Genomic DNA, 26820 nt, shown 5'->3' on the forward strand with positions numbered 1-26820 from the left:
AATCAAGCTACAAAATTTATTAAGCACCAGACACATTCTGTCCCAGACCTCGGAGCCAGCCCTGCAATGTGGCCTAAGCACTCGAAGGCCCTGGTCTGCACGGAGCATGCACCCTTCCTCCAGCTCTGACACACGGAGCATGCACCCTTCCTCCAGCTCTGACAGCCCTCCACACTCAGGCAGCTCAGATGGCACTAAAGAGCCCCCAGGGTCAGCCAGTCCCACCCAGTTCGTGCCCCAACTCCCTCTGCTCCATCCCCTGGGGTCAGCTGTTCCAACAGTTTCTGACTCGAGGCATAGCTCCCTTAGATTCTGCCAGGGACGGGCAGCTCACTGTCTGTCAGATGACCCCTCTCATTCCCAAATATCTGCAGCTGCTGAACACTCCCAAACTCACCTCCCACAATCAGTCCCATCTCTCTGGGGCCACACGCAGCAGGTTGACTCTTCTGATTATGGCAAGCCTTCAGCTACTTGAGTGGAGATGTCTGCCTGTCCCCACGACTCCTCTCCAGCTTTGGTACCTGGGTAGCAGGGGGCTGTTGTGGACCCAATGCCCAGACAGGACAAGCGAGTCCAGGGACGTAAAGCCACATGGACGCCCATTCCTAGCAGCAGCTTCAGCAATCATGTGTCCTCCACGCCCCCCTGCACCCACTCCTGCAGTCCCAGACGCACAGCTCACCATTTTTAGGGTACACGGTGCTCATCGCACCCCGGGGCCTTTGCATGGCTCTCCCCACTTCCCAGTATGCTTTCCTCTGCTTTCTACAAAGCTGTTCCCCAACCTTGTCATCCAGTCCCCAGTAAGTCCCTGACCTTGCTGCTCAAGTGCACCCCCAGTCACACCCAAAGCACACCCTCTTTCAATTGTCTACTGTCTGATTTTTCTCTTTATTCACATTTACCATCTTTCTGCCCCTCTAGAATGTAAGACCATGAATAAGCACAGGGGAAGGACTCAATAATCAGTTGTCATCTGGATAAAGAAAACAACTTTCCAGGCAGAAGAAATGGCAGCTGAAACCAAGACGCCTGGAGCAGCCGTGGAGCAGCGGTGGAGCCCACTGGTCCTGAGCACATGCTTCGGCGTGAAAAGGACCTGTGGCCAGCTGTGGCCCTGGGCAAGCTGCTTGACCTTCCTGAGTCTCGCCTCCGCATCTGCACAGTCAGGACTGGCACAGCACTGGCCTCCTGATGCTGTGTGTGGTGCTGTTTGCAGAGCACTTGATAGAAAGTGGGTTCAAAGCAAACCCTTCCTCTACGGGCGGAGGAGAAAACCTGGTTCAGCGCACAGGCCAGCCCAAGGAGAGAGATGAGGCAGGGCTGGCCAGTGGGGATGCAGTGGCCTTGAACAGCATGTCAAGGCTTCTGCCCTGGAGACAGCACAGTGGGAGGAGCTGCCCAGCCTCATGGGCTGAAGTCAAAAGAGCCAGAAATAAACGCTACCCTCAAGGCCCAGATGGGGACCTGCCCCTGACTCTACTGTCTCCCTCTGTTCTTCCCCTGTGCACCTATGGAAAAGCCTCGGGCCCCCTGGGGGACTCAAGCTCAGGGAGGGGGCCTATGTGGGGAGCAAATCTGCAGCTGCTTCTCTCTGTGGCTCACATCCCCTAAGAGTGATGAGGGAGCAGGCCCTGCTCTCCAGCCTCAGCCTCAGCCTCAGTGTCCCTCCCCTCTGACAGTGCCAGCCCCCGGGTGTGAGAGAAAGCAGAGGCCTGAAGAAATGGGCTCCCAGAGGGCCCCGCCTCAACCCCACTGGCCCAAGGCCCCCTGCAGCTCCTGGGCCTGAGCCAAGGCGCTTCTGTCAGTGCCAGGGTCCCCAGGACACAGCCAGGATTGTGCAGCCCGCGGCAGGCTCCCAGCCACAGCTGAGGGGACAAGGCCCAGCTGTTCCTGCAGACAAGTGGGCAGCTTTCTTCCCACATGAAAAGGGAACCTGTGTCTCTGGGGGAGGGACGTGAGGAGGGAAGAGGCCGGGGGAGGCCCAGGGATGACTGCTCAGGGTCCCCTATGCCCTGGGGTAGGCAGGTGGGGCCAGGAAAAGGGAGGCAGCCCTGGTGCTAAGCAAGCCTCCCAGCCACCGGCTCAGCCCATTCTCCACCTCTGACCCCTGTGTGACCCTGGGCCAGCCACTTCCCTAATCTGGCCTCAGGTTTCTCCACCGAAAAAAAGGGGAGGTGAAGAATTTCCCCTTTGTCCTAGCAGAGGGACAGCTTCAAGGAAGATGCTGCCTGTCTCCTTGAATGGCTGGACTCCCAGCCAGGCGCGGTGGTTCACGCCTGTAATCCCAGCACTTTGGGAGGCTAAGGCCGGTGGATCACCTGAGGCCAGGAGTTCGAGACCAGCCTGGCCAACATGGCGAAACCCTGTCTCTATAAAAATACAAAAATTAGCCAGGTGTGGTGGCGGACGCCCGTAATCCCAGCTACCCAGGAGGCTGAAGCAGCAGAATCGCTTGAACCCAGGAGGCGGAGGTCGCACTGAGCTGAGATCACGCCATTGCACTCCAGCCTGGGTGACAGAGTGAGACTCTGTCTCAAAAATAAATAAATAAATAAAGTTTGGACTCCCTAAGTGAGGAGGGTAGCAGGACATGGTGGAACAAGGCCAGACAGAGCCATCAGAACTCTGTCTGATTGGAGGGTAGACCCACGCCCCAGCATGCCCTGCGCAGCCTAGGAAATAGTGTGTGTGGCCACCCACAGTGCAGGTCCCAAGACCCCAGGAAGGCATCCAAGGGGAGGCACTGGAGGTGGAGTTAGGATCAGCTCTGCCCCACTAGAGCCCAGATGCACCATCCCAGGACCCCCGGGGCCGTTCTCTGAAAACTGACAAGACAGAAACTATCTGGAGAGAGTCTCTTTTGAATGATTCCTCTTCCATGGGCTTTATGATTAATCACACACCTTTCTTTGGAGATGAGAAATCCAGGCTGGGCACGGTGGCTCACGCCAGTAATCCCAGCACTTTGGGAGGCCAAGGCAAGAGGATAGCTTGAGCCCAGGAGTTTGAGACCAGCCTGGGCAACACAGTGAGATCCCTGTCTCTGCAAAAAATTAAAAAATTAGCCGGATGTGGTAGGATGCACCTGTAGTCCCAGTTACTCAGGATGCTGAGGCAGGAGGATCACTTGAGCCCAGCAAATCGAGGCTGTAGTGAGCCGTGATCATGCCACTGCACCTCCAGCCTGGGCGACAGAGCAAGACCCCCAACTCTTAAAAATAGAAATTAAATTAAAATTAAAAATCCACCTATGTCTGCGCCAATCTCTACCACACACCCCAGGTCAGCCCAAGGCAGGCCCTCTTCCCACTGACTTCACCCCAGGTTCCAGCAGAAGCTCCCTGCACACCAGGCCCTCCAGGGCTCAGCTGCAGAACACATGGGACCCACCATCTCAGGAAGGTGAAGTCTGGGCCCTCCAGGAAGGGGCAGATGACATGCCAATAGGGTTGGTAGGTGAGGCTGTTTGCAGATCAGTGAGCCCTTCTAGGAGAGATAGGGGATCGTGTAAACTGGGTCTTATTAAATGTAGCAGCAGCTGCTATTTAATGAGTGATTTTTAATTGGAGATAAAGACCTGGACAGAGACTGCCAGGACTCTTTCTGTTTCAGAAAACTGAGCTCCAGTTAGAGTGTGAAATGCAAAAGGAAGGTAGTAAGCTTCACGGAATTGAGGAATGCAGGGTGCACCTCTCTCCCAGCACGGCTGCATGGTGGGAGTCAGCTCTCGGGATCTCTGCTCCAGCTTGTCCCCAAATGGTGCAGAGCCGGCTCTGGCCGTCCTCACAGCCCACCTTGCTGGGGACAAAGGAGTGCCACTTTCCTGGTGACTCTGGCCAAGCTCACCATCATGATGCCCACAGGTCCAGCCGGGACACCGTGCACCCTTGACCCTATTACTGCAGTCAGGGGCCAGAGTGTCCTGATTGGGGAGGCCTGACTCATGGTTCCTTGTCTGAGGCTGTGGGATGGGCCCAGTGAGATAGGCGAGCAGGGGCTTACCTCCACACAGAAAGCCCACGACCCCCCGGCACACAGGTGAGGGGGCAGACTGGCCCCCATTCCACTCTAGGCAAGAATGAGAGCTCAGAAAATTGTCACTGTGCCTTACTTCCTGGGAGACTGCCTTTTGTCGTGTTGATGAAGAGGTGTTTGCGAAGCCTGTTCACGTTGCTAGAGAGCCACCTTTAGGACAGGTGGTGTCCATGCCGCCTCGGGGGACGTCCCTGCTCCAGGGTCACCCCACAGAGCGGTTGATGCCCCCAGCGCCCTCTGATGTGATGGAGAGCCTCCAAAAGCAGAGCAGGCCAAGCCTCAGACATGTTGTAACAGTACATGGAAGTCGTCAGCTTCCATTTTAATTTAACAAGCCCAATTTTATAAATAAGAGCAAATTTTCCCAGGCTATTATTTCTAATTACGCATTTACATCAATTCACATTATGCAGTTGATGAAATGTTAATACCAAAGGCAATTTTCTGCTGATGGGTGGCATGGAGAGGAGTTTCTTCACATTACAAGTCAATATTTTTGGGAATAATTATCCAGTTGCTCACCAGAGTCTGCACTGACTAACCTAATGGCTGTGTCTACACAGTTCCTAACTTGATGCACTAAGAGGGGAAATGCTCCAATGGGGAGAGAAGGTGGAGGAGACCAAGATCACGCTGAGGGGGGGACGCTGGACAGCTCTGATGTGGCCTCTCCTGGCTGGTGGGAGAGGCTCAGAACCAACTGCACTGTGGACCAGCATCACGTCTTTTGATTATTTTACAAAATGGCTCTAGAACTTAGACTTTCATGTAAAAGGTGAGAATGGTAATAATAACTTTCTCATAGGGTAAGTTAATATATGCATGCCTTCATTCACTTGTTAATCTAAGAAACACTTAATTGCACACCTCCTCTCTGTCAGGTACACAGTAGGTACTCAGTAAGTGATAGTGCATGGAATACTATGCAGCCATAAAAAAGAATGAAATTGTGTCCTTTGCAGCAATGTGGATGCAGCTGGACGCTATATCCTAAAGGAATTAACACCAAAACAGAAAGCCAAATACCACATGTTCTCACTTACAAGTGGGAGGTAAACACCAGGTACACATGGACATGGAGATGGGATCAACAGACACTGGGGTCTACAAGAGGGTGGGCAGTGTGTGTTGAAAAACCACCTATCAGGTACTATGTTCACTGTTTGGGTTAAGGGGTCATTAGAAGCCCAAACCTCAGTATCACTCAATATACCCATGTGACAAACCCGCATGTGTCCCCGGAATCTGAAATAAATTTTAAAAGAATAAAACAAATGGAAGTGATGACTCTGAGGAGGAGGAGGCACAGACACCCTGGCAGAGTGAGGCTGTGGGTACCTCCTGGGTCTGGGTGGCATCTCAGAGTTGAATGGCACCATGGCAACAGAGGCAGAGAAATCAGAGACATCTGTCTGCAGATACAGCCCAAGCCCTGAAGGACACAGCCAGAAGGATGTGTCCTTCAGTGCAGGAGGGCCCCTCCAACTGTTCACAGAGCCTTTTCTATGAGGAAGCGCAGTACTAGGTGTCAGGGCATGGGAGAGGCAACGGGGGCTGGGACAAGGCTGGAGGCTGAGGCGGTGAAGAGAAATAGACAGATCTGAAAGCTGTCCCAAAGGTAACAGCCCAGGTCTCAGCAATGGGCCACAGAGGGTAGGGAGGGAAAGGCATCAGGGATCCCTCATGTTGGGCTATGTGGATGTCAGGCCAATTACCAAGACAAAAAACAAAAGCAACTACCAGGCTCATAGTAGACCAGCCTCAAGCCGCTGCTGAGAGCCTGGCTTGCGAAGGAAAATCACCAGCTTCATATGAACACTGTGAAGTTCCCTTGTGACATCTCCATGGAAGCCCACGAAGATAAAGGACCACCTCTATCTGGAGCTAGAGAAGAGGGCACGGCACCGAGCTGTGGGGAACCCCTACACTCTGAGGTTTGACAAAGGTGGCCACCAGCGAACTTACAGGGAGACGGAGATGTGTGGCCAGAGTCACTAGAGGAAAGCCAAGAGATCTGGTCACAGAAACTCAGTGCTTCAGAAAGCAGAGCTCAGCCTAATGAGCTAGAAAGTCAAGATGAGGACTAACACGTGCACCTCGAATTTGAGAACACACCAGCACTGAGGCATCTCAGCAGGAGCCAATTCTGGGACAGGGTGGCCTGGAAGTCCACGCACAGAAGACATACTTGTCCAGGAGGCAGGGAGGCCTTGCTGTGCAGGGAAGGGAGATGGGTGGTGGCCCCTGTCGGCCTCTGCAGGAAGACCTGGGAATGGGGCAAGCACTCTGTCCTCCCCAGCCTGGGACCCTCAAGCCCAGGAGTGAGGAGCTAAGCAGGCAGTGGCAGGGACCTCAGAGCTGGGGCTCAAGCTACTTCTTCTTGCGTTGAGCTCGGTTTCTTGTGTGTAAAAAGGAGAGGAACTCTAGGCACAGCATTGGCAAGAGGGTGAAAGGAGAGCACAGAACCTGACCTGCAGAGGTGGACAGCCCTCCCAGGCAGAGCAATGCACAAACACCTCCCTGCAGCCAGCACCACCTGCCAGATGCTTCCCTGCGACCAGCACCATCTGCAATTATTCCTGGGCTCAAATGCTCCAGTGCCAGGCACAGGTGAGAGGGTAACTTGGATGCAGGACTAAAAAAAGGCCAAATTCAGGGGTAACATCCTCACCCAAACTTGAAATAGATTAAAAACTCAGGTGAGTTTGCAAACCCATGGGGGACATAGCTCACAGGCACCTCAAGTCTCACAAGAATCCCCACAGCTGGCATGAGGGTCCCCAATTCTCCCTAGTCCTCTATCACTGTCCCCACAGGTATTTTTCTGAGACAGGGTCTCACTCTGTCACCTAGCTGGAATGCAGTGGTGCAATCATAGCTCACTACAGCCTCCATCTCCTAGGCTCAAGTGATCCTCTTGTCTCAGCTTCCTAAGTAGCTGGGACCACAGGCATGCACCACCATACCCAGCTAATGTTCTGTATTTTTTGGTAGAGACAGGGTCTTGCCATGTTGCCCAAACTGGTCTCAACCCCCTGGGCTCATGCAATCTGCCCACCTTAACCTCCCAAAGTGTTGGGATTACAGGCCACTGCACTTGGCCTGTCACCACAGGTTTTAATAAGGCTGGGAGGAGAGCGGGCAAGGACCCACCTCAGGCCCTCTGGTACGATGCCATACCAGAGTATCTTGCCCAAGGAGCCACAGCTGGGGCTGGACAGAGGAGGCCTAGAGCCCCATGCAGGCTGGACAGAGGTAGCAAGCTGGGCCCTCACATCAGCCTGCAGACCCAGCAGGGTTTATTTTTGCAGTAGAACCAACATATAACAATTAGATTTTGCATAAAAGTCTGGGTTTCCAGCTTCATCTGAAACACTGGGGCAGCTGGCCACGCAGGGCTTGCTCTCCACAGGGCAGCCACAGGCCAGAGCCCAGCAGCTCCCACCCCAGGAATGCATGAGGGCCATGTGGCTCCAGGCCCTGCCACTCGCCAGCATCTCAGGCCCGCCCCCTCACACCCCATTCCATGTCTGCCTGTCCCCTGCAGGCCCCTCCACCCATTTCCCTGCCTGTCCTCCTGCCCCTTATGGCCTGCAAATCCACATGCTCGGTCCCTGGCCTCTGAGAGCTCTTGGAGGCCACCTTCCAGGCAGCAGGAGAGGGAAAGAAGCCCTGGGGCTGCACGGGCAGGGGGTCCCCTCTTCTGCAGCTAGGGCAAGTCCTGGGGAGCGGGTCCTTCCGGCCACCCCCAGCCTGCCTGGCATGGAGGGGAAGGGTCACCATCCACTCTGCCCCCAAGAGCAGCCCAGCAGGGGAAAGAGGACTGTTCTGAGAAATGAGGAAGAAAGGGAAGTCGGGCCCCGAATTGTGGTCCCAGGAGGGAAAGTGTGCCCTTAGAAGAAAGCAGGATGGGGCAGGGTGTGGTGGCTAACACCTGTAATCCCAGCACTTTGGGAGGCAGAGGCAGGTGGATCACCTGAGGTCAGGAGTTCGAGACCAGCCTGGCCAACATGGTGAAACCCTGTCGCTACTAAAAATATAAAAATTAGCTGGATATGGTGGTGCATGCCTGTAATCCCAGCTACTCAGGAGGTTGAGTAAGGCAGGAGAATCGCTTGAACTCAGGAGGTGGAGGTTGCAATGAGCCAAGATCATGCCACTGCACGCCTGGGCGACAAAGCAAGACTCCATCTCAAAAAAAAAAAAAAAAGAAAAAGAAAAAAGAAAAGAAAAGAAAGCAGGAAGAGGAGGTGAGAGGAAGGATGGGAGGTGGAGGGAGGAAAAGAGGAGACTGGGAATGAGGAAGAAAGAGAGTGGGGATGAGGAGGAAGGAGAACGGGGATGAGGAGAAAGGAGAGGGGGAATGAGGAGGGAGGAGAGTGGGGATGAGGAGAAAGGAGAGGGAGGATAAGGAGAAAGAAGAGGGGAAATAGGAGGAAGAACAGCGGGGATGAAGAGAAAGGAGGGGGATGAGGAGGAAGAAGAGCGAGGATGAGTTGGAAGGAGAGGGAGGATGAGGAGGAAGGAGAGGAGGATGAGGAGGAAGGAGAGGAGGATGAGGAGGAAGGAGGGAGTGATGAGGAGCAAAGAGAGTGAGGATGAGGAGGAAGGAGAGGGAGGATGAGGAGGAAGAAAATAGGGAATGAAGAGGAAGGAGAGCAAGGATGAGGAGGAAGGAGGGGAGAAGAGGAGGAAGGAAAGGGGGATGAAGAGGAAGAAGTGGGGATGAGGAGGAAGGAGAGGGAGAGGAAGAGGAAGGAGAGGGAGGGTGAGGAGGAAGGAGAAGGAGGATGAGGAGGAAGGACAGGGAGTATGAGGGTGAAGGAGGGGGGATGAGGAGGACAGAAGAGGGATGAGGAGGAAGGAGACGGGGATGAGGGGGAAGGAGGGGGGATGAGGAGGAAGGGGGGATGAAAAGGAAGGAGAAGGGGGATGAGGAGCAAGGAGAGGGGGGATGAGGAGGAAGGAAAGGAAGGATGAGGAGGAAGGAGAGGGAGTATAAGGAGGAAGGAGAGGGAAGATGAGGAGGAAGGAGAGGGGGATGAGGAGGAAGGAGGGGTGATGAGGAGGAAGGAGAGGGGGATGAGGAGGAAGAAGAGCGGGAATGAGGAGGGAGGAGAACAAGCATGAGGAGGAAGGAGGGGGAATAAGGAGGAAGGAAAGAAGGGATGAGGAGGAAGAAGAGGTGTATAAGGAGAAAGGAGAGAGTGGATGAGGAGGAAGGAGGGGGAATAAGGAGGAAGGAAAGAAGGGATGAGGAGGAAGAAGAGGTGTATAAGGAGAAAGGAGAGAGTGGATGAGGAGGAAGAAGGGGGGATGAGGAGGAGGGAGGAGAGGGGGGATGAGGAGGCAGGAGACAGGAGATGAGGATGAAGAAGACAGGGGATGAGGAGGAAGGAGAGGGGGATGAGGAGGAAGGAAAGGGGGATAAGGAGAAAGGAGGCAGTGGAGGAGGAGGAAGGAGAGGGGGATGATGAGGAAGGAGAGGGAGAGGAAGAGGAAGGAGAGGGAGGATGAGGAGGAAGGAGAGAGGGATGAGGAGAAAGGAGAGGGGGATGAGGAGGAAGTCGAGGAGGGATGAGGAGGAAGGAGAGGGGAGATGAGGAGGAAGGAGAGGGGGGATGAGGAGGAGGGAGATGGGGGATGAGGAGGAAAGAGATAGGGATGAGGAGGAAGAACACCAGGGATGAGGGGGAAGGAGAGGGGGATGAGGAGGAAGCATACGGGGGATGAGAAGAAAGGAGACAGGGGATGAGGAAGGAAAGGGGGAATAGGAGGAAGACGAGCAGGGATGAGGAGGAAGAAGAGGGGAGATGAGGAGGAAGGAGAGGGGAGATGAGGAGGAAGGAGAGCGGAGATGAAGAGGAAGAAGAAAGGGTATGAGGAGGAAGAAGAGGGGGGATGAGGAGGAAGGAGAGAGGGATGAGGAGGAAAGAGGGGGGAATGAGGAGGAATAAGAGGGGGGATGAGGAGGAAGAAGAGGTGGTATAAGGAGAAAGGAAAGGGGGGATGAGGAGGAAGAAGACGGGGGATGCGAAGGAAGGAGGGGGGATGAGGAGGAAGGAGAGGGGTATGACGACGAAGGAGAGGGGATGAGGAGGAAGGAGTCAGGAGATGAGGAGGAAGGAGAGGGAGATGAGGAGGAAGGAGGGGGGATGAGGAGGAAGGAGAGGGGGATGAGGAGGAAGGAGAGGGGGAATGAGGAGGACAGAGAGTGACGATGAGAAGGAAGGAGGGGGAATGAGGAGGAAGGAGGGGGAATGAGGAGGAAAGAGGGGGAATGAGGAGGAAGGAGAGGGGGATGAGGAGGAAGGAGAGGGGGGATGAAGAGGAAGGAGAAGGGGATGAGAAGGAAGGAGACAGGCGATGAGGAGGAAGGAGAGGGGGATGAGGAGGAAGGAGAGGGGGATGAGGAGGAAGGAGAGGGGGATGAGGAGGAAGGAGAGGGGGATGAGGAGGAAGGAGACAGAGAATGAGAAGAAAGGAGAGGAGGGATGAGAAGAAAGGAGGGGAGAATAGGAGGAAGAGCGAGGATGAAAAGAAAGGAGATGGGGGATGAGGAGGAAGGAGAGGGGGAATAGGAGGAAGAAGAGCGGGGATGAGAAGGAAGAAGATGGGAGATGAGGAAGGAGAGAAAAGATGAGGAAGAAGAGGAGGAAGGAGTGGGGATGAGGAGGAAGGAGGAGGGATGAGGAGGAAGGAGGGGGATAAGGAGGAAGGAGAGGGGGAATGAGGAGGAAGAAGAGGGTAGATGAGGAGGAAAAACGAGAGATGAGGAGGAAGAAGAGAGGTATAAGGAGAAAGGAGAGGGGCATGAGGAGGAAGAAGAGGGGGATGAGGAGGAAAGAGGGGGGATGAGAAGGAAGGATAGAGGGAATGAGGAGGAATGAGGGGGGATGAGGAGGAAGGAGAAGGGGATGAGGAGGAAGGAGAGCGCAGATAAGGAGGAAGGAGACCAGGGATGAGAAGGAAGGAGAGGGGAATGAGGAGGAATGAGAGGGGGAATGAGGAGGAAGGAGAGGTGGAATAGGAGGAAGAAGAGCGGGATGAGGAGGACGAAGAGGGGAGATGAGGAAAAGGAAGAGTGGAAATGAGGAGGAAGGGGACAAGGGATGAGGAAGAAGAACAGCGGGGATGAGGAGGAAGGAGGAGGGATGAGGAGGAAGAACAGGGGGATGAGGAGGAAGAAGAGTGGGGATGAGGAGGAAGAAGAATGGGGACGAGGAGGAAGGAGAGGGGGATGAGGAGGACGGAGGGGGGATGAGGAAGAAGGAGAGGGGGATGAGGAGGAAGGAGAGGGGCATGAGGAGGAAGGAGAGGAGGATGAGGAGGAAGGAGAGGGATGATGAGGAGGAAGGAAAGGGAGGATGAGGAGGAAGGAGAGGGAGATGAAGAGGAAGGAGAGGGGGATGATGGGGAAGGAAATGTGGGATGTAGAGGAAGGAGAGAGGGGATAAGGAGGAAGGAGAGGGGGGATGTGGAGGAAGGACATGGGGATATGGAGGAAGGACATGGGGATGAGGAGGAAGGAGAGGGGGATGAGGAGGAAGGGGGGATGAGGAGGAAGAAGAGGCATATGAATACGAAGGAGAGGGGGGGATGAGGAGGAAGGAGAAGGGGATCAGGAGGAAGGATAGGGGGGATTAGGAGGAAGGAGCCCCCTGATTAGGGGATCAGGAGGAAGGATAGGGGGAATCAGAAGGAAGGAGACAGGGGATGAAGAAGAAGGAGAGGAGGGATGCAGAAGAAGGAGAGAGGGATGAGGAGAAAGGAGAGGGGGATGAGGAGGAAGGAGAGGAAAGATGAGGAGGAAGGAGAGGGGGATTAGGAGGAAGGAGGGGGTGATGAGGAGGAAGGAGGGGGGAAGAGGAAGAAGAAGAGGGGGATGAGGATGAAGGAGGGGGGATGACAAGAGGAGGATGAGGAGGAAGGAGAGGGGGATGAGGAGGAAGGAGCTGGAGGATGAGGAGGAAGGAGGAGTGATCAGGAGGAAGGGGGGATCAGGAGGAAGGAGAGGGTGATGAGGAAGGAGGGGGATGAGGAAGAAGGAGAGGGTAGATGAGGAGGAAGGAGGGGGGATGAGGAGGAAGGAGAGGTGAAATTAGGAGAAAGGAGAGGGGGAATGAGGAGGAAGGAGAGGGGGATGAGGAGGAAGGAGGGGGGATGAGGAAGAAGGAGAGGAGTGATTCGGAGGAAGGAGAGAGAGGATGAGGAGGAAGGAGGGGGATGAGGAGGAAGGAGAGTGGTGATGAGGAGGAAGGAGAGGGGGATGAGGAGGAAAAAAAGGGAGGATGCAGAGGAAGGAGATAGGGGATGCGGAGGAAGGAGAGAGGAGATGAGGAGGAAGGAGAGTGGGATGTGGTGGAAGGAGAGGGGATGAGGAGGAAGGAGGGGGGGATTATAGGAAGGAGAGGGGGGATCAGGAGGAAGAAGACAGGGGATGAGGAAGAAGGAGGGGGATGAGGCGGAAGGAGAGGGGGATGAGGCGGAAGGAGAGGTGTGATGAGGAGGAAGGACAGGGAGGATGAGGAGGAAGGAGAGGTGTGATGAGGAGGAAGGAGAGGGAAAATGAGGAGGAAGGAGAGGGGGATGAGGAGGAAGGAAAGGGGGTATGTGGAGGAAGGAGAGAGGGGATGAAGAGGAAGGAGGGGGGATGAGGAGGAGGGGGGGATGAGGAGGAAGGAGGGGAGATGAAGAGGAAGGAGGGGGGATGAGGAAGGAGGGGGGGATGAGGAAGAAGGTGGGATGAGGAAAAAGGGGGGATGAGGAGGAAGGAGACGGGGGATGAGGAGGAAGGAGGGGAGATGAGGAGGAAGGAGAGGGAGGGATGAGAAAGAAGGAGGGGGGAATAGGAGGAAGGAGGGGGCAATCAGGAGGAAGGAGACAGGGGATGAGGAAGATGGAGAGGGGGATGAGGAGGAAGGAGGGGGTGATGAGGAGGAAGGAGAGGGAGGATGAGGAGGAAGGAGATCGGGGGATGAGTAGGAAGGAGAGGGGGGATGAGTAGGAAGGAGAGGGGGGATGAGGAGGAAGGAGGGGGGATGAGAAGGAAGGAGATGGGGGATTAGGAGGAAGGAGAGGGGGGATCAGGAGGAAGGAGACAGGGGATCAGGAGGAAGGAGACAGGGAATGAGGAAGAAGGAGAGGGGGATGAGGAGGAAGGAGAAGGAGGATGAGGAGGAAGGAGAGGGAAGATGAGGAGGAAGGAGAGGGGAATGAGGAGGAAGAAAAGGGGGGATGCGGAGGAAGGAGAGAGGGGATGAGGAAGAAGGAGAGGGTGGATGAGGAGGAAGGAGGGGGGATGAGGAGGAAGGAGGGGGGATGAGCAGGAAGGAGGGGGGATGAGCAGGAAGGAGGGGGGATGAGTAGGAAGGAAAGGGGTTATGAGGAGGAAGAGGGGGATGAGTAGGAAGGAGATGGGCGGATGAGGAGGAAGGAGGGGGGAATGAGGAGGAAGGAGAGGGGAATTAGGAGGAAGGAGAGGGGAATTAGGAGGAAGGAGAGGGGGAATCAGAAGGAAGGAGACAGGGTATGAGGAAGAAGGAGAGGGGGACATGAGGAAGACAGAGAGCGAGGATGAGGAGGAAGGAGAGGGTCACTTCCAAGAGCAAGGTCTCCACTTTCCTGTTGCCCCACACGGACTGCCAGCCTCTTGGCTGGAACACACTTGCTGCCCTTTCCCCACACACACACATTCTGTATACACACATACCGCCTGCACACACTCTGGGCATGTCATTATACACACCTGTGTCGTCTGCTCACATCAGCTGTCACTCGTCTAGCCAGCAGACATTATTTGTGTGTGTGCACGCACACACACACACACACAGGGGACACCCCATCTGCACACACACTCTGTCTGCACACAATAGGCATGCCATCCACACACGGGTATACTGTCCGTATACAAGTGTGTGCACACACATACACATCCTCTCTGCATACCTGCTGTCTGTGTCCTGAGGTCACACGGCTGGGACCCCAGCACCTAGAAGAAAGAGTTAGGGGACATATAGTCATGGGAAAGGGTGGTGCTTGAGGCTGAGACCCAGGGGTGGCCAACCTCTGGGTCCCTCCCCAGGCCCAGAGACAGGGAGGCAGGTGAGGGGGAACTATGCCCCTACCGACCCTCCAGGCGCACTCCAGGTGTGGGGGAACTCTAGCCTCTACCAACCCTCCAGGCGCACTCCAGGTGCGGGGGAACTCTAGCCCCTACCGATCCCCCAGGTGCACTCCAGGTGTGGGGGAACTCTAGCCCCTGCCAACTCTCCAGTTGCACTTGCCGTTCCCTTTCTCACCAGGCCTCCCCCAGCTCTGTCACTCATCCCCTGCTCCTCTGTCCCCTCAGCCTGGTCACCCTAGTATCTGTCTGCCCATCCCCCAGCCAAACGGGCTCTGGAAGCCACGGTGTAGACCGATGGCACCACTGCAATCACACGGGACCAACCCTTCCACAGCAAAGAAGAGAGAGTTCTGAGACCAGCAAGGCCTGGTCCTCCGTCCAGGTGTGCCCCCCACCACCCACCTCCAAACCAGCACTAGGCCGTTCACACAACAAGCACTCCCTAGAGACTCGCCAAGCTGGGTAAAACCTCTAGATACCACTTGTCTAAAGTGGCATGGGACCAGCTCAAAACTTAAAGAATCTTGCACCCATTATCCCCCCTCACCAGCCTCCGGTCCTGGAAGGAGCCGGACAGTGAGTGGCACTTGCTGGTGAGTACAGAGAGCCCAGCCAGAGAGAGAAGGACGGGAGCACAAGCCAGTATGGCCCAGCGCCGGGGCTCTCCCCAGACAGAGAATCTCAATCAATATGGCTTTTTATTTTTATTTTGAAATGGAAAAATGACATTTTGCAACATTACTGTGAAAAATTAAGCTAGATCTGAAGCATCACAGATGTTTTGCAAATAAAACCAGAGCTTTCTGTGGCTGGTAATTGCTGAGTTTAAACCCGGAGGTACCCTGGCCTGGCCAGCAGGCCCCAGGGGGAGCAGTCTGTGTCCACCTGACCCTGTGCTTCTGGGGAAGCGTGGCCTGCCTCCAGAGCCTGGGGGGACAGTAGCCACATGTACACGAGGCCAGGCAGCCTCAGCTCCCCAGGCACGGTGACCTTTTGTCAACTTCGGACAGGAACACAAATCTACCGTCACTCTATACTGGCTTTGATTGGATCAAAATCCCATCGGAAAACAGGGGGAAAGGCAATAAAACCGCCAGAATTGATATTAAACCACTGACATTTCACAAACCGCGTAGTGCTGGCAGCTGCCAGTCTATCAGCAGGAGGGACTCGAAGGGGACAAGTCAGGCATGAAGGTCATGGCAGTACCAGAGAGCTCCACTCAGGCCCCACATCAGCACCAAGGGGAGAAGGGGCCTAGACGGCCACAGCCCCCGCAGGACCACCCCAACCCTCTGGACCTGGTCGGTCCATTTGCCACATGTGCTCTCTGCAGTGGGGGAATGAACTGACCTCAAGCCAAAGATGATGTCAAATCCGGAGCTTGTGACTGTCCTCAAACCCCAGTACTGTGCCTAACACAGTCCCACAGTGCAGAGAGGCCACCACCTAGGATGAGACCAGGACAGACCAAGGTTCCTCTGAGAGAACAGCCTGGGCCTGAGGACCCACCAGAAGATGTGAAATGGCCTCAGCTTCCTGCAGCCCAGCACCCACTGACCCCTGCCGTGTGCCAGGCAAGGTGACTAGGCAGGTACAAGGATGACCAGAGCACAGCTCCTGCCCTAGAAGGGCTCAGAGCAGGCATCCTTTTTTCCAGGTAACCCCACCTGGGCAGAAGCTGGGAGTGGGCTGAAAAGAGACCCTGCCAGGGCCCAGCCCCCTCCCCGAGCACACCGCCTCTCACACGGACATCGGGCCTCCCAGAGCCTATCAACTCTGGCACAGACCTGCATGCACATAGAGCCAGCCCTGTGCTGGCCTTCGAGGGGCAGTGCAAGAAAGCGTTAGCTCCCTCCAGTACTCAGGGAGACCCAGAAAGCCACTCTAGAGGTGGTGAATCCTGCCACCTCCCCCAGCCCCCAAGCCCTCAGCAGACATCGCAACACAGTACGCTCTCCTGCTAAGCCCAGGTACAGCCTCAGACTCCAGGAGCTGGCCTGAGATGAAAGCAGGTCTGGGGCCTTCCTGAAATAGGAGCTTAAAGCCAGACACGAAGGCAGTTCTTAGTGTAGAGACAAAAACAAGGGCAGTCCAACATGTTAGGAGGAAGCAAGCAGGAGGAAGGCTTCCTGGAGGAGGAGAGACTGCAGCTGGCCAGGGTGCCAGGAGAGCTGTGTGAACAGGCAGGCGAGCAGGTGCAGGCCCGAGCCAGGCTGGCAATCGGGGGGGTGTGAAGTGGGACGGAGTCCACATCCTGTGCCCTACCATGGAGCCCCAGGTGAGGCCCTAGACCTTCAGGGGCCACTCAGCCCAGGAGAATGTCAGTGGGATGGAGGATCCTCTGCTTCCCCCACCCTTCAGAGCCACCCCTAGGGCACAAAGGTGAGCCACCAAGAGCCAGGAAACTCCTGTGGCCACAGTGTCACCAGCTGGCCCCAGGACCCATTCTCAGGGATGCTCTGGTCAGAAGCCTCTAGATGGTGGCCCAGGAAGATGGAGAAGGGATGCCGAACCTTGGGGTTTTGGATCAGAAGCCACCCTTTAGTGTGACTGGCATTTCCCGAGCCACTCGGGATCCGGAAATTCAGGGGACACAGAAACATGAACATTGACCTGAGTGAACCCCATGACAATTTGCAAAGCTACTTCTTGGGCATCTGCTGGTGGACCTCACACCAGCCCTGGGAGCAGGGAAGGAACCCAGTGCCCTCTGAGCAGAGGGTCCAAGGCTTGGTGTGGTGGAGAGACTCAGCACAGATCCGACAGTGGCAGTGTCTGCATCCAGGCTTTGACTACCCCTTCACTGCCTCCATTGCACCGTGCTCCCTGCCGTGTGCTCCAGCTTCCCTGACGACATCAGACCAACCCTGCAGGAGGCTAGTCAGTCACAGGGGACCAAGGCTGGCAGGACCCAGCACTGGGAGGCCGCCACAAATGCCCCAGGCCCCCATAGCATCTCCACTGGAACCATTAAACGGCATCCTGCCAGCAGGGATCCTTCTCCATGGGTCTGGAGAGCACAAGAGAGCCAGAGCCCTGACCCTCCGGCCGACCCTTGGTCATGATGAGCCGGCTCCATGATTTCTAATCACCAGCCTTGCCATTAAGGTGAAGGAAGCGCACGGGGAAATAGCAGAGTTTATCTCCAACAGATCGATCTGCTGAGATCCGTCTGGCCCCAGCCTCTTAATTCTCCACAATGTCAAAGCAATTTTTGGTTAAGTATACAGTCTGTCCTCTACCAAATTAAACCAATAGATCTAGTGGGAGATAAAACCCCAAGTGTATTGAGAATATTAAAAATAAAAAAATAAACTCTCCATGGGTCTTGGCAAATGATTAAATAACACACACACACACACACACACACACACACAGAGGCTGTAATAAAATCAATTTGGGGGTGCTCAGCTCTACCAGTCACCTCCAAGTTTTGGCCATTCCTCTCCTCTTAGTAACACCACCCCTCCTAAGCACCTGGGTTCAAGAGTGGCTGGGCAATGCCCTCAAATACCCCATGCTGCATCCTCACAACACCAAAGCTAGCAATGCTTATGCATCAACATGTGGACTGTTGTTGTTAGGGCCACACCCCAGGTGCTCAGTGACTGGCTCTCAAAACCAATCCTCCCATTCACCCACTGCAGGCAGCAATGCCAGTACACCCATTTTACAGATGAGAAAAAAGAGGCTCTGCAAGACCAAGGCAAGGCCAGGATCTGAGCCAACATCCATCAGACTCCATAGCCCTGGACCCCACTCTGCTTCGTTCTGCTTTGCTTTGTTTTGCTTTTTACTTAATTGTCCATTTGGCCATACATGGCCCAGGCCGTGAGGCAGGATCTTGCTTTGATGACACTCATCAGAGACAGCGTCTGGGCTTTCCCTGTAGAATACAGAGGCTGGCACCCCAGGGAGGGCAGAGGAACCAGGAAGGGTGGGGCAAGGCAGGCTGGCCCCAGGACTTGGGCACGGGGGCCCGCTCTGAAACCCTCCCACCTTCACTGCACCAGATGCACTGCTATTTGCTGGGGCCAGCTGTGCAGGCAAAGGGGGTGGCCAGCAGAGGAAGGTGGGAGGTAAGGACACATTGAGTGGTCTCTCCTCAGAGCCAGGACCCAATAAGGAGGGGTCTGTGGCAACCACCTGGCTTCTGCCCTCATCTCCCAGCCACCGCACCTCTAGGGGATGGCAGTTTCCCAGCTCCCATCGCCCCCTATGCTGCCATCAGGGTCAGAACTCCTCCTTGTCACCAAGCCCAAAGCCTTACCCTGTCCTGTCCCCCAACACCACTGCTGCTGATCCTGTTATCTTGGAATTTTCTCTTTGTCCCAGCGAAGTCCCCAGATCTCCTGCCTCCACCCCCTTGCATAGGCAGCTACTTGTCTGGGATGCCGATGTACCCTAACCCCTTCCCACCTATCTCGGCCAGATTCTACTCTGCACTTAGGCGGAGCTCAGGAAGCCTCCCCAGGCAGGACCCACTGCTCACCTCTTCAGGTGGCCCCTGCTAGGGCTGAGATCACTATGTGCTTAGCTTGATTCCCCATGAGGCTCTGAGCCTCATAGCCAGGGCCACGTCTTGTTTAGCTCTGAGACCCGCTCTTCTAGGTACAGGAATCCTTGATGTGGCTGCAAAGCCCCAGCGTCCCTTGCCCTGCCTCCTATCCCACCGAGCCCCCCTTGCTCACACGCCATGCTCTACCCCCACGTCTCCTCCCATGGGCTTGGCGCTCATGTGTCCTCTGCCAAAAGCACTCTTCCTTCCCCAGGTCTGCTTGGCTGACGGCCCCAGACCTTCCCCCACCACCAAAATTCCCACTACGTGCAGGTGTGCACCGAGCACTGGGTGAAATATCATACTTAGTTTTTGTTTCTTCTCTGGGGGTCTGTCCCCACCCACTCCTGGGTGCAAATATGAATTCCCTGCAGGCAGGAAGCCCGTCTGTCTTGCTTATGGCAGCATCCCCTGCACCAGCATATCGTGGGACACGTGCTAGATAAATGATCAGTCTTCAGGACATGTTGGCTAGAAAAATGTCTGGGGTGAAACAGGCCCTGACTGGAGTTTCTCCCATTGGGTTCCCCTTCTCTAGACCATCCCCAAACCCAACTGATCCTGCCTGTGACAAGGAAGCAAACAGCCCAAGGCTCTGAAGATGCAGTGTGATGGCACTGATGCAGCGATGTCAGGCCAGACGCTGGGGCCTGGCAGCTGTGAGTCCTCTTGCTGCTGCTGGCCAACCCCTGGCTGACCACGAGCAGGCCTGCTTTGCCGAGTGTGAGTGCACATGGGAAAGGGCAGGCTGCCTCCCTGATGGCCGTGGTGACAGCAGGGGGCCCTCTCTTGTCTCCGTGCAATGCAAGGGCTGGCACCTGCTACCCTCCTCCTGGAACTCAGCACTCCAAGTTGCTGAGGACGTGGGGCAGGCAAGGGCCACAGGAACCCAAAATGTGAGCCATTTTACTTGCTCCTCCTTCCGTCTTAGGGGCATCAATCACTGCTTCCCTCTCCAGCAGTACCCAGCAGTCCCCGTCAGGGTCCAGGCAGGGCCAGGCCTCCACCCCTCGATGACCTGATGTGTGCCCTTGGAGGGGCGTCTTCCTGGGACCGGACTTCAGGCCATTATCCCTGACACTGGTGGCGTGTGAATGACTAAACTGGCCAAAAATAAAAGCCCCCATAAATCTCCTATTTTCCTATAAGCTGTCGGGTACACAGAGTATGCTAGGATTATTGATTGAAAAGTTTATGGATGGGCTGCATCTTAAAATACATTACCCAAAATCAATGTTGCCGTACATGGTACAGGGAGGACAAGAAAGGTCAGCCGAGACAAGAATACTGAAACCCCAACTCCAAGAGGACCTGAGCATTAAAATTAATAAATTTGGAAAGTGAGTTCCAGGAAAAACACTCACTTAGGGCTGTAATTTAAGGGTGCTTTCACAAGAGGCTGGGCAGTCTTTTTAAATAGCGCTTTTTAAAGTGCCTCTGAGAGTCCAGTGAATCCATCCACAAAATGGTATTGACAAGCACCCCAGCTCACAGCCCTATAATAACAGCTCATAATAGGTAATGAGTGAGAGCCCCGAGGCTGGGCACACAGTAGCCAGGCCCTGGCAGACACAAGCCCCCCGGGCACAGCCAACTGGGCAGGGCAGCCAACCCATGGCCCCATCAACCACATTACAAAAGGATCTGCCTCCAGGTCCCTGTGCACAGCAACCCCACAGGCATTTTATAGCTGTGGATGGAGGGAGGGGAAAACCGTGTTAATTCCCATTGATGACTAATCAGGACTAGAAACAAAGTGATCATGAAATACTCTCAAGTCCATCGCTTCACATAACCACAATTCACTGCAAACAGGTCATCTTTGTAGGAGCCGGAGAGATACCACAGTAGGTAGAGCTGAATGGCTGTGTCCGCAGAGCTTAGTGTCCCTTTGGGAGAAGTGACACGCATGTTCCATCCCAGCCACCTTCTTTAGAGTCTCCAACTGAGAGACCACATCCCACCAGGACATAGTGAGAAGGAACTGGCTCCCCTGCAGGGAGCGGGAAGCCAGGCTTGGCAGAGACTGGCAGAGAAGGAACCCAGTGCCCTCTGACTGGCAGGAGCCACAGTCTGTTCTTAGCTCACTAATCCTCCAACTAGCCAAAGGGCTAGTCGAAGAGACAAAATCCCTGCCCTGCCCACAGAAAACCCACAGCAAAAGGGAGGCAAAGTGCCCCTTCCCCAATGCTCCTAGCAGGGTTCCCAGTCCGAACATTTACTAGGCTCTAACTATGGGCAGGCCCAGCTGGGAGTTAAAGACACAGAGAAAGCCAGTGTAGTGGCTCACTCCTATAATCCCTGTGCTTTGGGAGGCAGAGGCAGGAGGACTGTTTGAGGCCAGGAGTTTCAGACCAGCCTGCACAACAGAGCAAGACCCCATCTCTACAAAAAATATTAAAAATAAAACATTAGCTGGGTATGGTGGTGCATGCCTGTAGTCCTAGCTACTTAGAAGGCTGAGACAGGAAGATGGCTTGAGCCCAGGGGTTCAAGACCAACCTGGGAAACACAGCAAGACCTCACTTCTACAAAAAAATTTAAACAAAATTAGCCAGGTGTAGTGGGGCATGGCTATAGTCCTAGCCACTTGGAAGGCTGAGGCAGAAGGATCGTTTGAGCCCAGGCATTCAAGACCAGCCTGGGCAACAGCAAGACCCCATCTCTACAAAAAAACATTTAAAAAATTAGCTGGGTATGGTTGTGCATGCCTGTAGTCTCAGCTACTTAGAAGGCTGAAACAGGAAGATGGCTTGAGCCCAGGGGTTCAAGACCAACCTGGGCAACAGAGCAAGACCTCACCTCTACAAAAATTTTAAACACAAAATTAGCCAAGTGTGGTGGTGCATGCCTGTAGTCCTAGCTACTTGGAAGGCTGAGACAGAAGGATCACTTGAGCCCAGGGGTTCAAGACCAGCCTAGGCAACATAGCAACACCCCATCTCTACAAAAAAAATATATATTAGCAAGGCATGGTGGGCTAATCCTCCTGGTGTCAGCATGATAACTCTGGAGGCTGAGGTGCTTGAGCTCAGGATGTTGAGGTGCAGTGAGCTAAGATCATGCCACTGCACTCCAGCCTGGACAACAGAACAAGACCCTGTCAAAAAAAAAAAGCCACAGTGAAGGTGGGTCAGCTGCTGTCATCATAGTCTACAAGGCAGGGCAGAAAACAGATAGACCAAGCTGAACAGACAGGAAAGAGACTACAAGTCTAGCTCAGGCTGCTCCTTTCTACCATCAGTCAGGGGCAGGGCCTTGCTTGCTCTCCACACCAACTCAAGGCATCAGGACCAGAGGCTCACCTGGAGTAGGGAAGAGCTTAGTGTTTTGGTTAAGATCCAGGACCCCAGAGTAAGACAGGCTTTGGGTTGATGCGTCACTCGGCTACTTACTAACTATGTGACCTTGGGCAAGTTCCATAAGCTTCTGAGCTTCATCCATAAAATGGGGTGAAATCACAATGTCTACCCCTGGAGTTGTGATTGAGATAAAACGAGCTCATTCATTCATTCCACAAGTATTTACTGAGCTCCTACTCTGTGCCCGACCCTGTTCTAGGCGCTAGAGATACATCAGTGAACAAGGCAGGCAGAGTCTTAGACACCTGCAACAAGACACTCAATAAATAAGGATGTGGTCCCATGTGTTGGAAGATGGCTGGTGAAATGGAAAAAATAAAGGAAGCAGAGTGAGGGCCTGGGAGTGCTGGGTGGTGGGAGGAGAGGCAGTGTAGACTGCAGTGTTAAATATGGTGGTCCAGGTGAGCCTCATGGAGAAGGTGACTGCTTGACAAAAACCAGAGCACACGGAGTTAGCCAAGCAGGTATCTGTGGGAGAAGCGTGTCAACCAGATGGCACGACTGGTGCAAGGGCCCTGGGGTAGAAGCATGCCCAGTGTCCTGCATTGTAGGAAGGAGAACAGTGCGGCTAGGGGAGTGTGAGCTATGCAGAAGACAGAAAAGATGAGGAGATGAAGGAAAAGGGTGAGCAGGAAGCAGAAAGGCAGATGGCTTGACCTTGGCAGCCACTGCAAGGCCACTGGTGTTTATGCCCAGTGAAATGGAAGCCACTGCGGGGTTTTTCAGCAGTGGAAGAGGGATCTGATTTCCCTGAGAAGGATCTCTTTGTCATGTTGAGAACTGATGCCTGGAAAGTGTCTAGTACATGGAAAGCATGTGAAAACATGTATCTGTCACTCTTAGAGCAATACCAACTCATGCAGTGGGCAAGAAACACCCAACCCCACAAGGCGGTACAGGGATAAATTACTTCCAGATAATTCCCTCTAGCTACAGGGATTCTCCCACGGGCATCGCTGGTCTCTAGCATTAGCCTCTGCTTGTATCTGGCATCAGGAAAGAAGACTGCTGCCTCTCCAGGTGGGCCACTCTGCAGTGGGCTAGCTCTTTCTTCAGAACCCTGCTTGGAATCAGTCCCCAAATGAGCCTGCTTTCCTGGAACGCCACCGTGGTCCTGAATCTGCATAGAGCGGTGCAAGTCTGCCCTCTCCCTTCAGAAGCTGAGGACAGCAATGGGGCCTGGCAGGGTCTTACATTCGGGGGTCCAAAGTGGTTTCTAAGGGCACATGGGATTTCCTAGGAAAAGCTCCTGCCATGACAGAAGGAGCTGGCAACTGCCTCTGTGGAGCCCCTAGGGAGGAACTTGAGGGAAAGGAGGGAAGTCCTACAGGACCCCCTTCTTCCCTCTGCCCCCAGCAGGAGACCTTAGAAAGCAACGGCTTGATAGATGAGCCACAGTGAGCCAGGGGGTGGGAGTGACTCCTGGGCCATAGACGAGGAAACTGAAAGGCAGGCACTGGAGGCACGAAGGGCTGGCCCGGGGCACCCGCTGGCGAGGACAGCCTTGGAGAGGGCCTGCAGCTCCTCCCCTCTGAGCTGTGCTGCGCTGGCCGCCTGGACCAGGGTGGCTGCTGGAAAGTGTTTTCCCTCTGGGTTTCCTTCTCCTTGGCTCCCAGGGAATCCTCTGGTGGTGCCTCCGGGAGGCTGGTAGCCGGGGACGCAGGCACGTGAATCCACCGGGCTGCCCCACCCCAACCTGAGGTCAGAGCTGAGGCGTAGGGGCCGGGGTAAGGGCAGAGGTGCCGAAATGCACTAGTTGGGGACTCCCGGGGGAAGGAGAGAGGAGAGACCCAAGGCGAGCCTTAGGACTCGCCCCTATGACTATGACTACGCGCTGCGTCCGAACCACATGTCCACCCCGCATTTGCCTTCGGGGACCAGACCGCGCTCCCTCAGATGGCTGGGGAGGGGGCAGGCTCCGGGTGAAGGCTGGGGGAGGTACCGGGATGCCGAGTACGCCAGAGCAGGCGGGGGATGGGTTCCGGCCTCCTGCCGCCTCGGCATCTCGCTTTGCACCGGGAAAAGAAGGGGCCACGACCCGCGAAGAGCGCGTGGAGACGCAGGGACCCGCGATCCAGGGGCAGGAACCCCGCCCCCTCCCGGAAACCTCCCGGGCCCTGAGTCGTGCCCGGCGCTCCCCACCCCACCCCCGCGGCCCCTGCCGTCACTCACGGCCGCTGCCGGCTGGCAAGCGTGTGCGCTCTCCGCGCCACAGGCACTTGCTCGCTGGGCGCTGTGCGCTCACTTCTCCCTCGCGCACTGCAGACTCCCGGCGCTGCCGACGCCACCCAGCCTAGTCTCCGGCTGGGCACAGCGTTCTGCCCTTCTCGCGGCCCCGGGCGCCCACCCACACGTCATGGCCCAGGCCTGGGCCAAACAGCGGGGCAGCTGGTTGCCCAAACTGGGGTAAGGAATTGAGGGCTGGGAGCTGCAGAGAGGACCGCGGGACACACGGGGAGCAGGGATGAGCGGCCGTCTCGAGCAGTGGAGACTGGGAAGAAGCCAGGGAGAGTTTGGGTGGGAGGACTCCCAACCCAAGCGGGTGCGGGGCGGGGCTGTACTCCAACCAGAAAGACAGTGGTCCCTCCGAGCGACCCCCGAGGAGAGAGGGGGCGCGCTCTGGGGAGGGGGCGGGGCGGGCTGTGGCAGGAGAGGGGAGGGCGGGGGCGATGCAGCAGTGGAGGCGGCTTGGCGCCCAGCCACTGACCGCCCCCTCCATTCCCCTCCCCTCCCCCTCTCCCCGCCTCTCTCCGGCTCCGGGTCCGCCACGCCGGACCCGCTCTCCCCGCGCTGCGCTGGGTCGGACGCCAGGTCTGCGCGCCGCGGCTGAGCGCCCACTCGCCCTGAGGAAAGAGCCGCGGAGGAACCGGCGGGGGCGGCGGCGGGAGCCGAAGGAGGTGGCAGTCGGGAGCAGAACCAGAAGGAGACAGGGAGGCAGAAGCTCGCGGCTCCGTGGCGCGCACTCCCTCGGCCAGGGATGGGTCCCGGCGCGGCCCAGCCCCTGCCCGGCCCGCCGGGCAGAGACTGAACCGCGGATCCCCACCGTCCTGTGGACGACCGGACAGAGAGAGGCACTGGACCGATCGCCAGCAGCCTCCCGGTGGGACCGCGTCTCCCGCACACCCCGCGCAGCGCCCCCCGCCGGAGCCGCACCGGGCAAGCCGGCGAGGGAGCGGGGCTGATTGGCGGCCGCCGGCGGCCAGGGGAGGGGGCGCCGCGCGGGGCCATGGCAGGCTCGGAGGCGTCCTAGCCCAAGCCGGAGCCGATCCGAGCCCACGCGGCCGCCGCCTCTCAGCTCCCGGGCCCCCGCCGCCACCGCGCCCCCCGCGGGAGATGGAACAGCGGAACCGGCTCGGTGCCCTCGGATACCTGCCGCCTCTGCTGCTGCATGCCCTGCTGCTCTTCGTGGCCGACGGTGAGCGCGGGAACTTTGCTGCCGCGGTGGGCTCGGGGGGGTCTTTGCTGGGGCCGCCACCGAGAAGAAGAAAGAGAACGAACCGGGAAGCTTCGCGGTCTCCTGCAATCCCGCTGTGCAGCCCGGGCCTGGAGGGGTAGGGGGAAACGAACGGCGAAGGGTCGCCGCAGCAGCAGCGCCGCGCCCGAGTCGTTCCCAGTCCCGCCGGGGCCCCGGCTGCGGAAAGGATGCCTGCGGGGAGCGGGAGTTGGCGCGCCCCAGCCAGGCTCTGGCGGTGCGGCCAGGCGCCGGGGAGAAGCACGAGTCGCCCCTGCCGCCCTGCCCCATCCGGAGGGAAGCAGCAGGCAGCCGATGGCCGGTCCCTGCCTCGGCCCTGCAGCCGTTTCCCCTAACTTTGCTAGCCCCTCCGGCCGTGCGCCACGGAGCAGCTGCGGGGTGGGGGGCACAAGGCCAGCGAGCCAGAGACTGACTCGCTTTTGGGTTGCCCCAGGCCCCCGCCCTACAGCTGGTCACGCCTCTCTCTCTCCCCACCCCCAGCTACATTCACAGAAGTCCCCAAAGATGTGACAGTACGGGAGGGAGACGACATCGAAATGCCCTGCGCGTTCCGGGCCAGCGGAGCCACCTCGTATTCGCTGGAGATTCAGTGGTGGTACCTCAAGGAGCCACCCCGGGAGCTGCTGCACGAGCTGGCGCTCAGCGTGCCGGGCGCCCGGAGCAAGGTAACCCGCCGCCCACGCGGTCCCGGCGCGCGCCCGGCTCGCGCCCGGGGCGGCGAGGGCTAACCCGGGGAGGGAAGCAGCCGGCTTCACTCGCGCAGGGCGCCGCCCTGTGGCGCGGCCCATCTTCCGCCTTCGCATCCCAAAGCATCTTCAAAGTCAGCAGTGGTTACCCCCAAACCTGTCAATTATTTTGACAGCATCGCTGTTCCCGCCACCTCCCAGAACTCCATTCACGCCCAGCCCCTAAAGAGCCACACCTCAGCCAGGTCGCTTGCTCGTGCTTGCTGGCTGCGGCCCTCTGATGGGTGCTGGGTAGTGAAGGAAGCCCCCTTGGTCCCATCAGGCTCTCCCCGCCCTCTGCCACTTTGAGGACCCCAGGGCTCCCACGGCTGCGTTCCAGAGGCCAGCAGAAAACCGAGTACCAGAAGCCGGCAGGACCTCCAGCCCTCAGGGGCACAGAGGGGCCACTTCTCTGTAGCCGAAAACAGGCCCACGCTGCCTGTCTGCCTCAAAACCCACACTCTCTTACACACTCTAGTGTGCATGCGTGCACACACACACCTACATTCTCCCAGGGTCCCACCCAGAGTTTC

The 26820-nt window shown here is 56.5% G+C and overlaps 1 protein-coding gene across 4 annotated transcripts in view; it reads left to right on the plus strand.

Annotated features, from left to right (window-relative positions):
- The first annotated feature begins 24364 nt into the window (after positions 1-24364).
- VSTM2B (V-set and transmembrane domain containing 2B) overlaps positions 24365-26820 on the plus strand; it is a 38453-nt gene continuing 35997 nt past the window's right edge. For 2 of the 4 annotated variants that reach the window (XM_063657480.1, XM_063657481.1), the window contains exons 1-3: positions 24365-24496; positions 24902-25505; positions 26043-26227. In XM_063657480.1, coding sequence (XP_063513550.1) covers positions 25424-25505; positions 26043-26227 — 267 coding nt within the window. In that variant the 5' untranslated portion in view covers positions 24365-24496; positions 24902-25423. Of the gene's footprint in view, positions 24497-24891; positions 25506-26042; positions 26228-26820 lie in introns of those variants that run through there. The other 2 variants (XM_054465731.1, XM_054465729.2) reach the window with 2 other exon arrangements.

Source organism: Pongo pygmaeus, chromosome 20 (genome assembly GCF_028885625.2).
Source record: "Pongo pygmaeus isolate AG05252 chromosome 20, NHGRI_mPonPyg2-v2.0_pri, whole genome shotgun sequence".
NCBI lineage: Eukaryota > Metazoa > Chordata > Mammalia > Primates > Hominidae > Pongo > Pongo pygmaeus.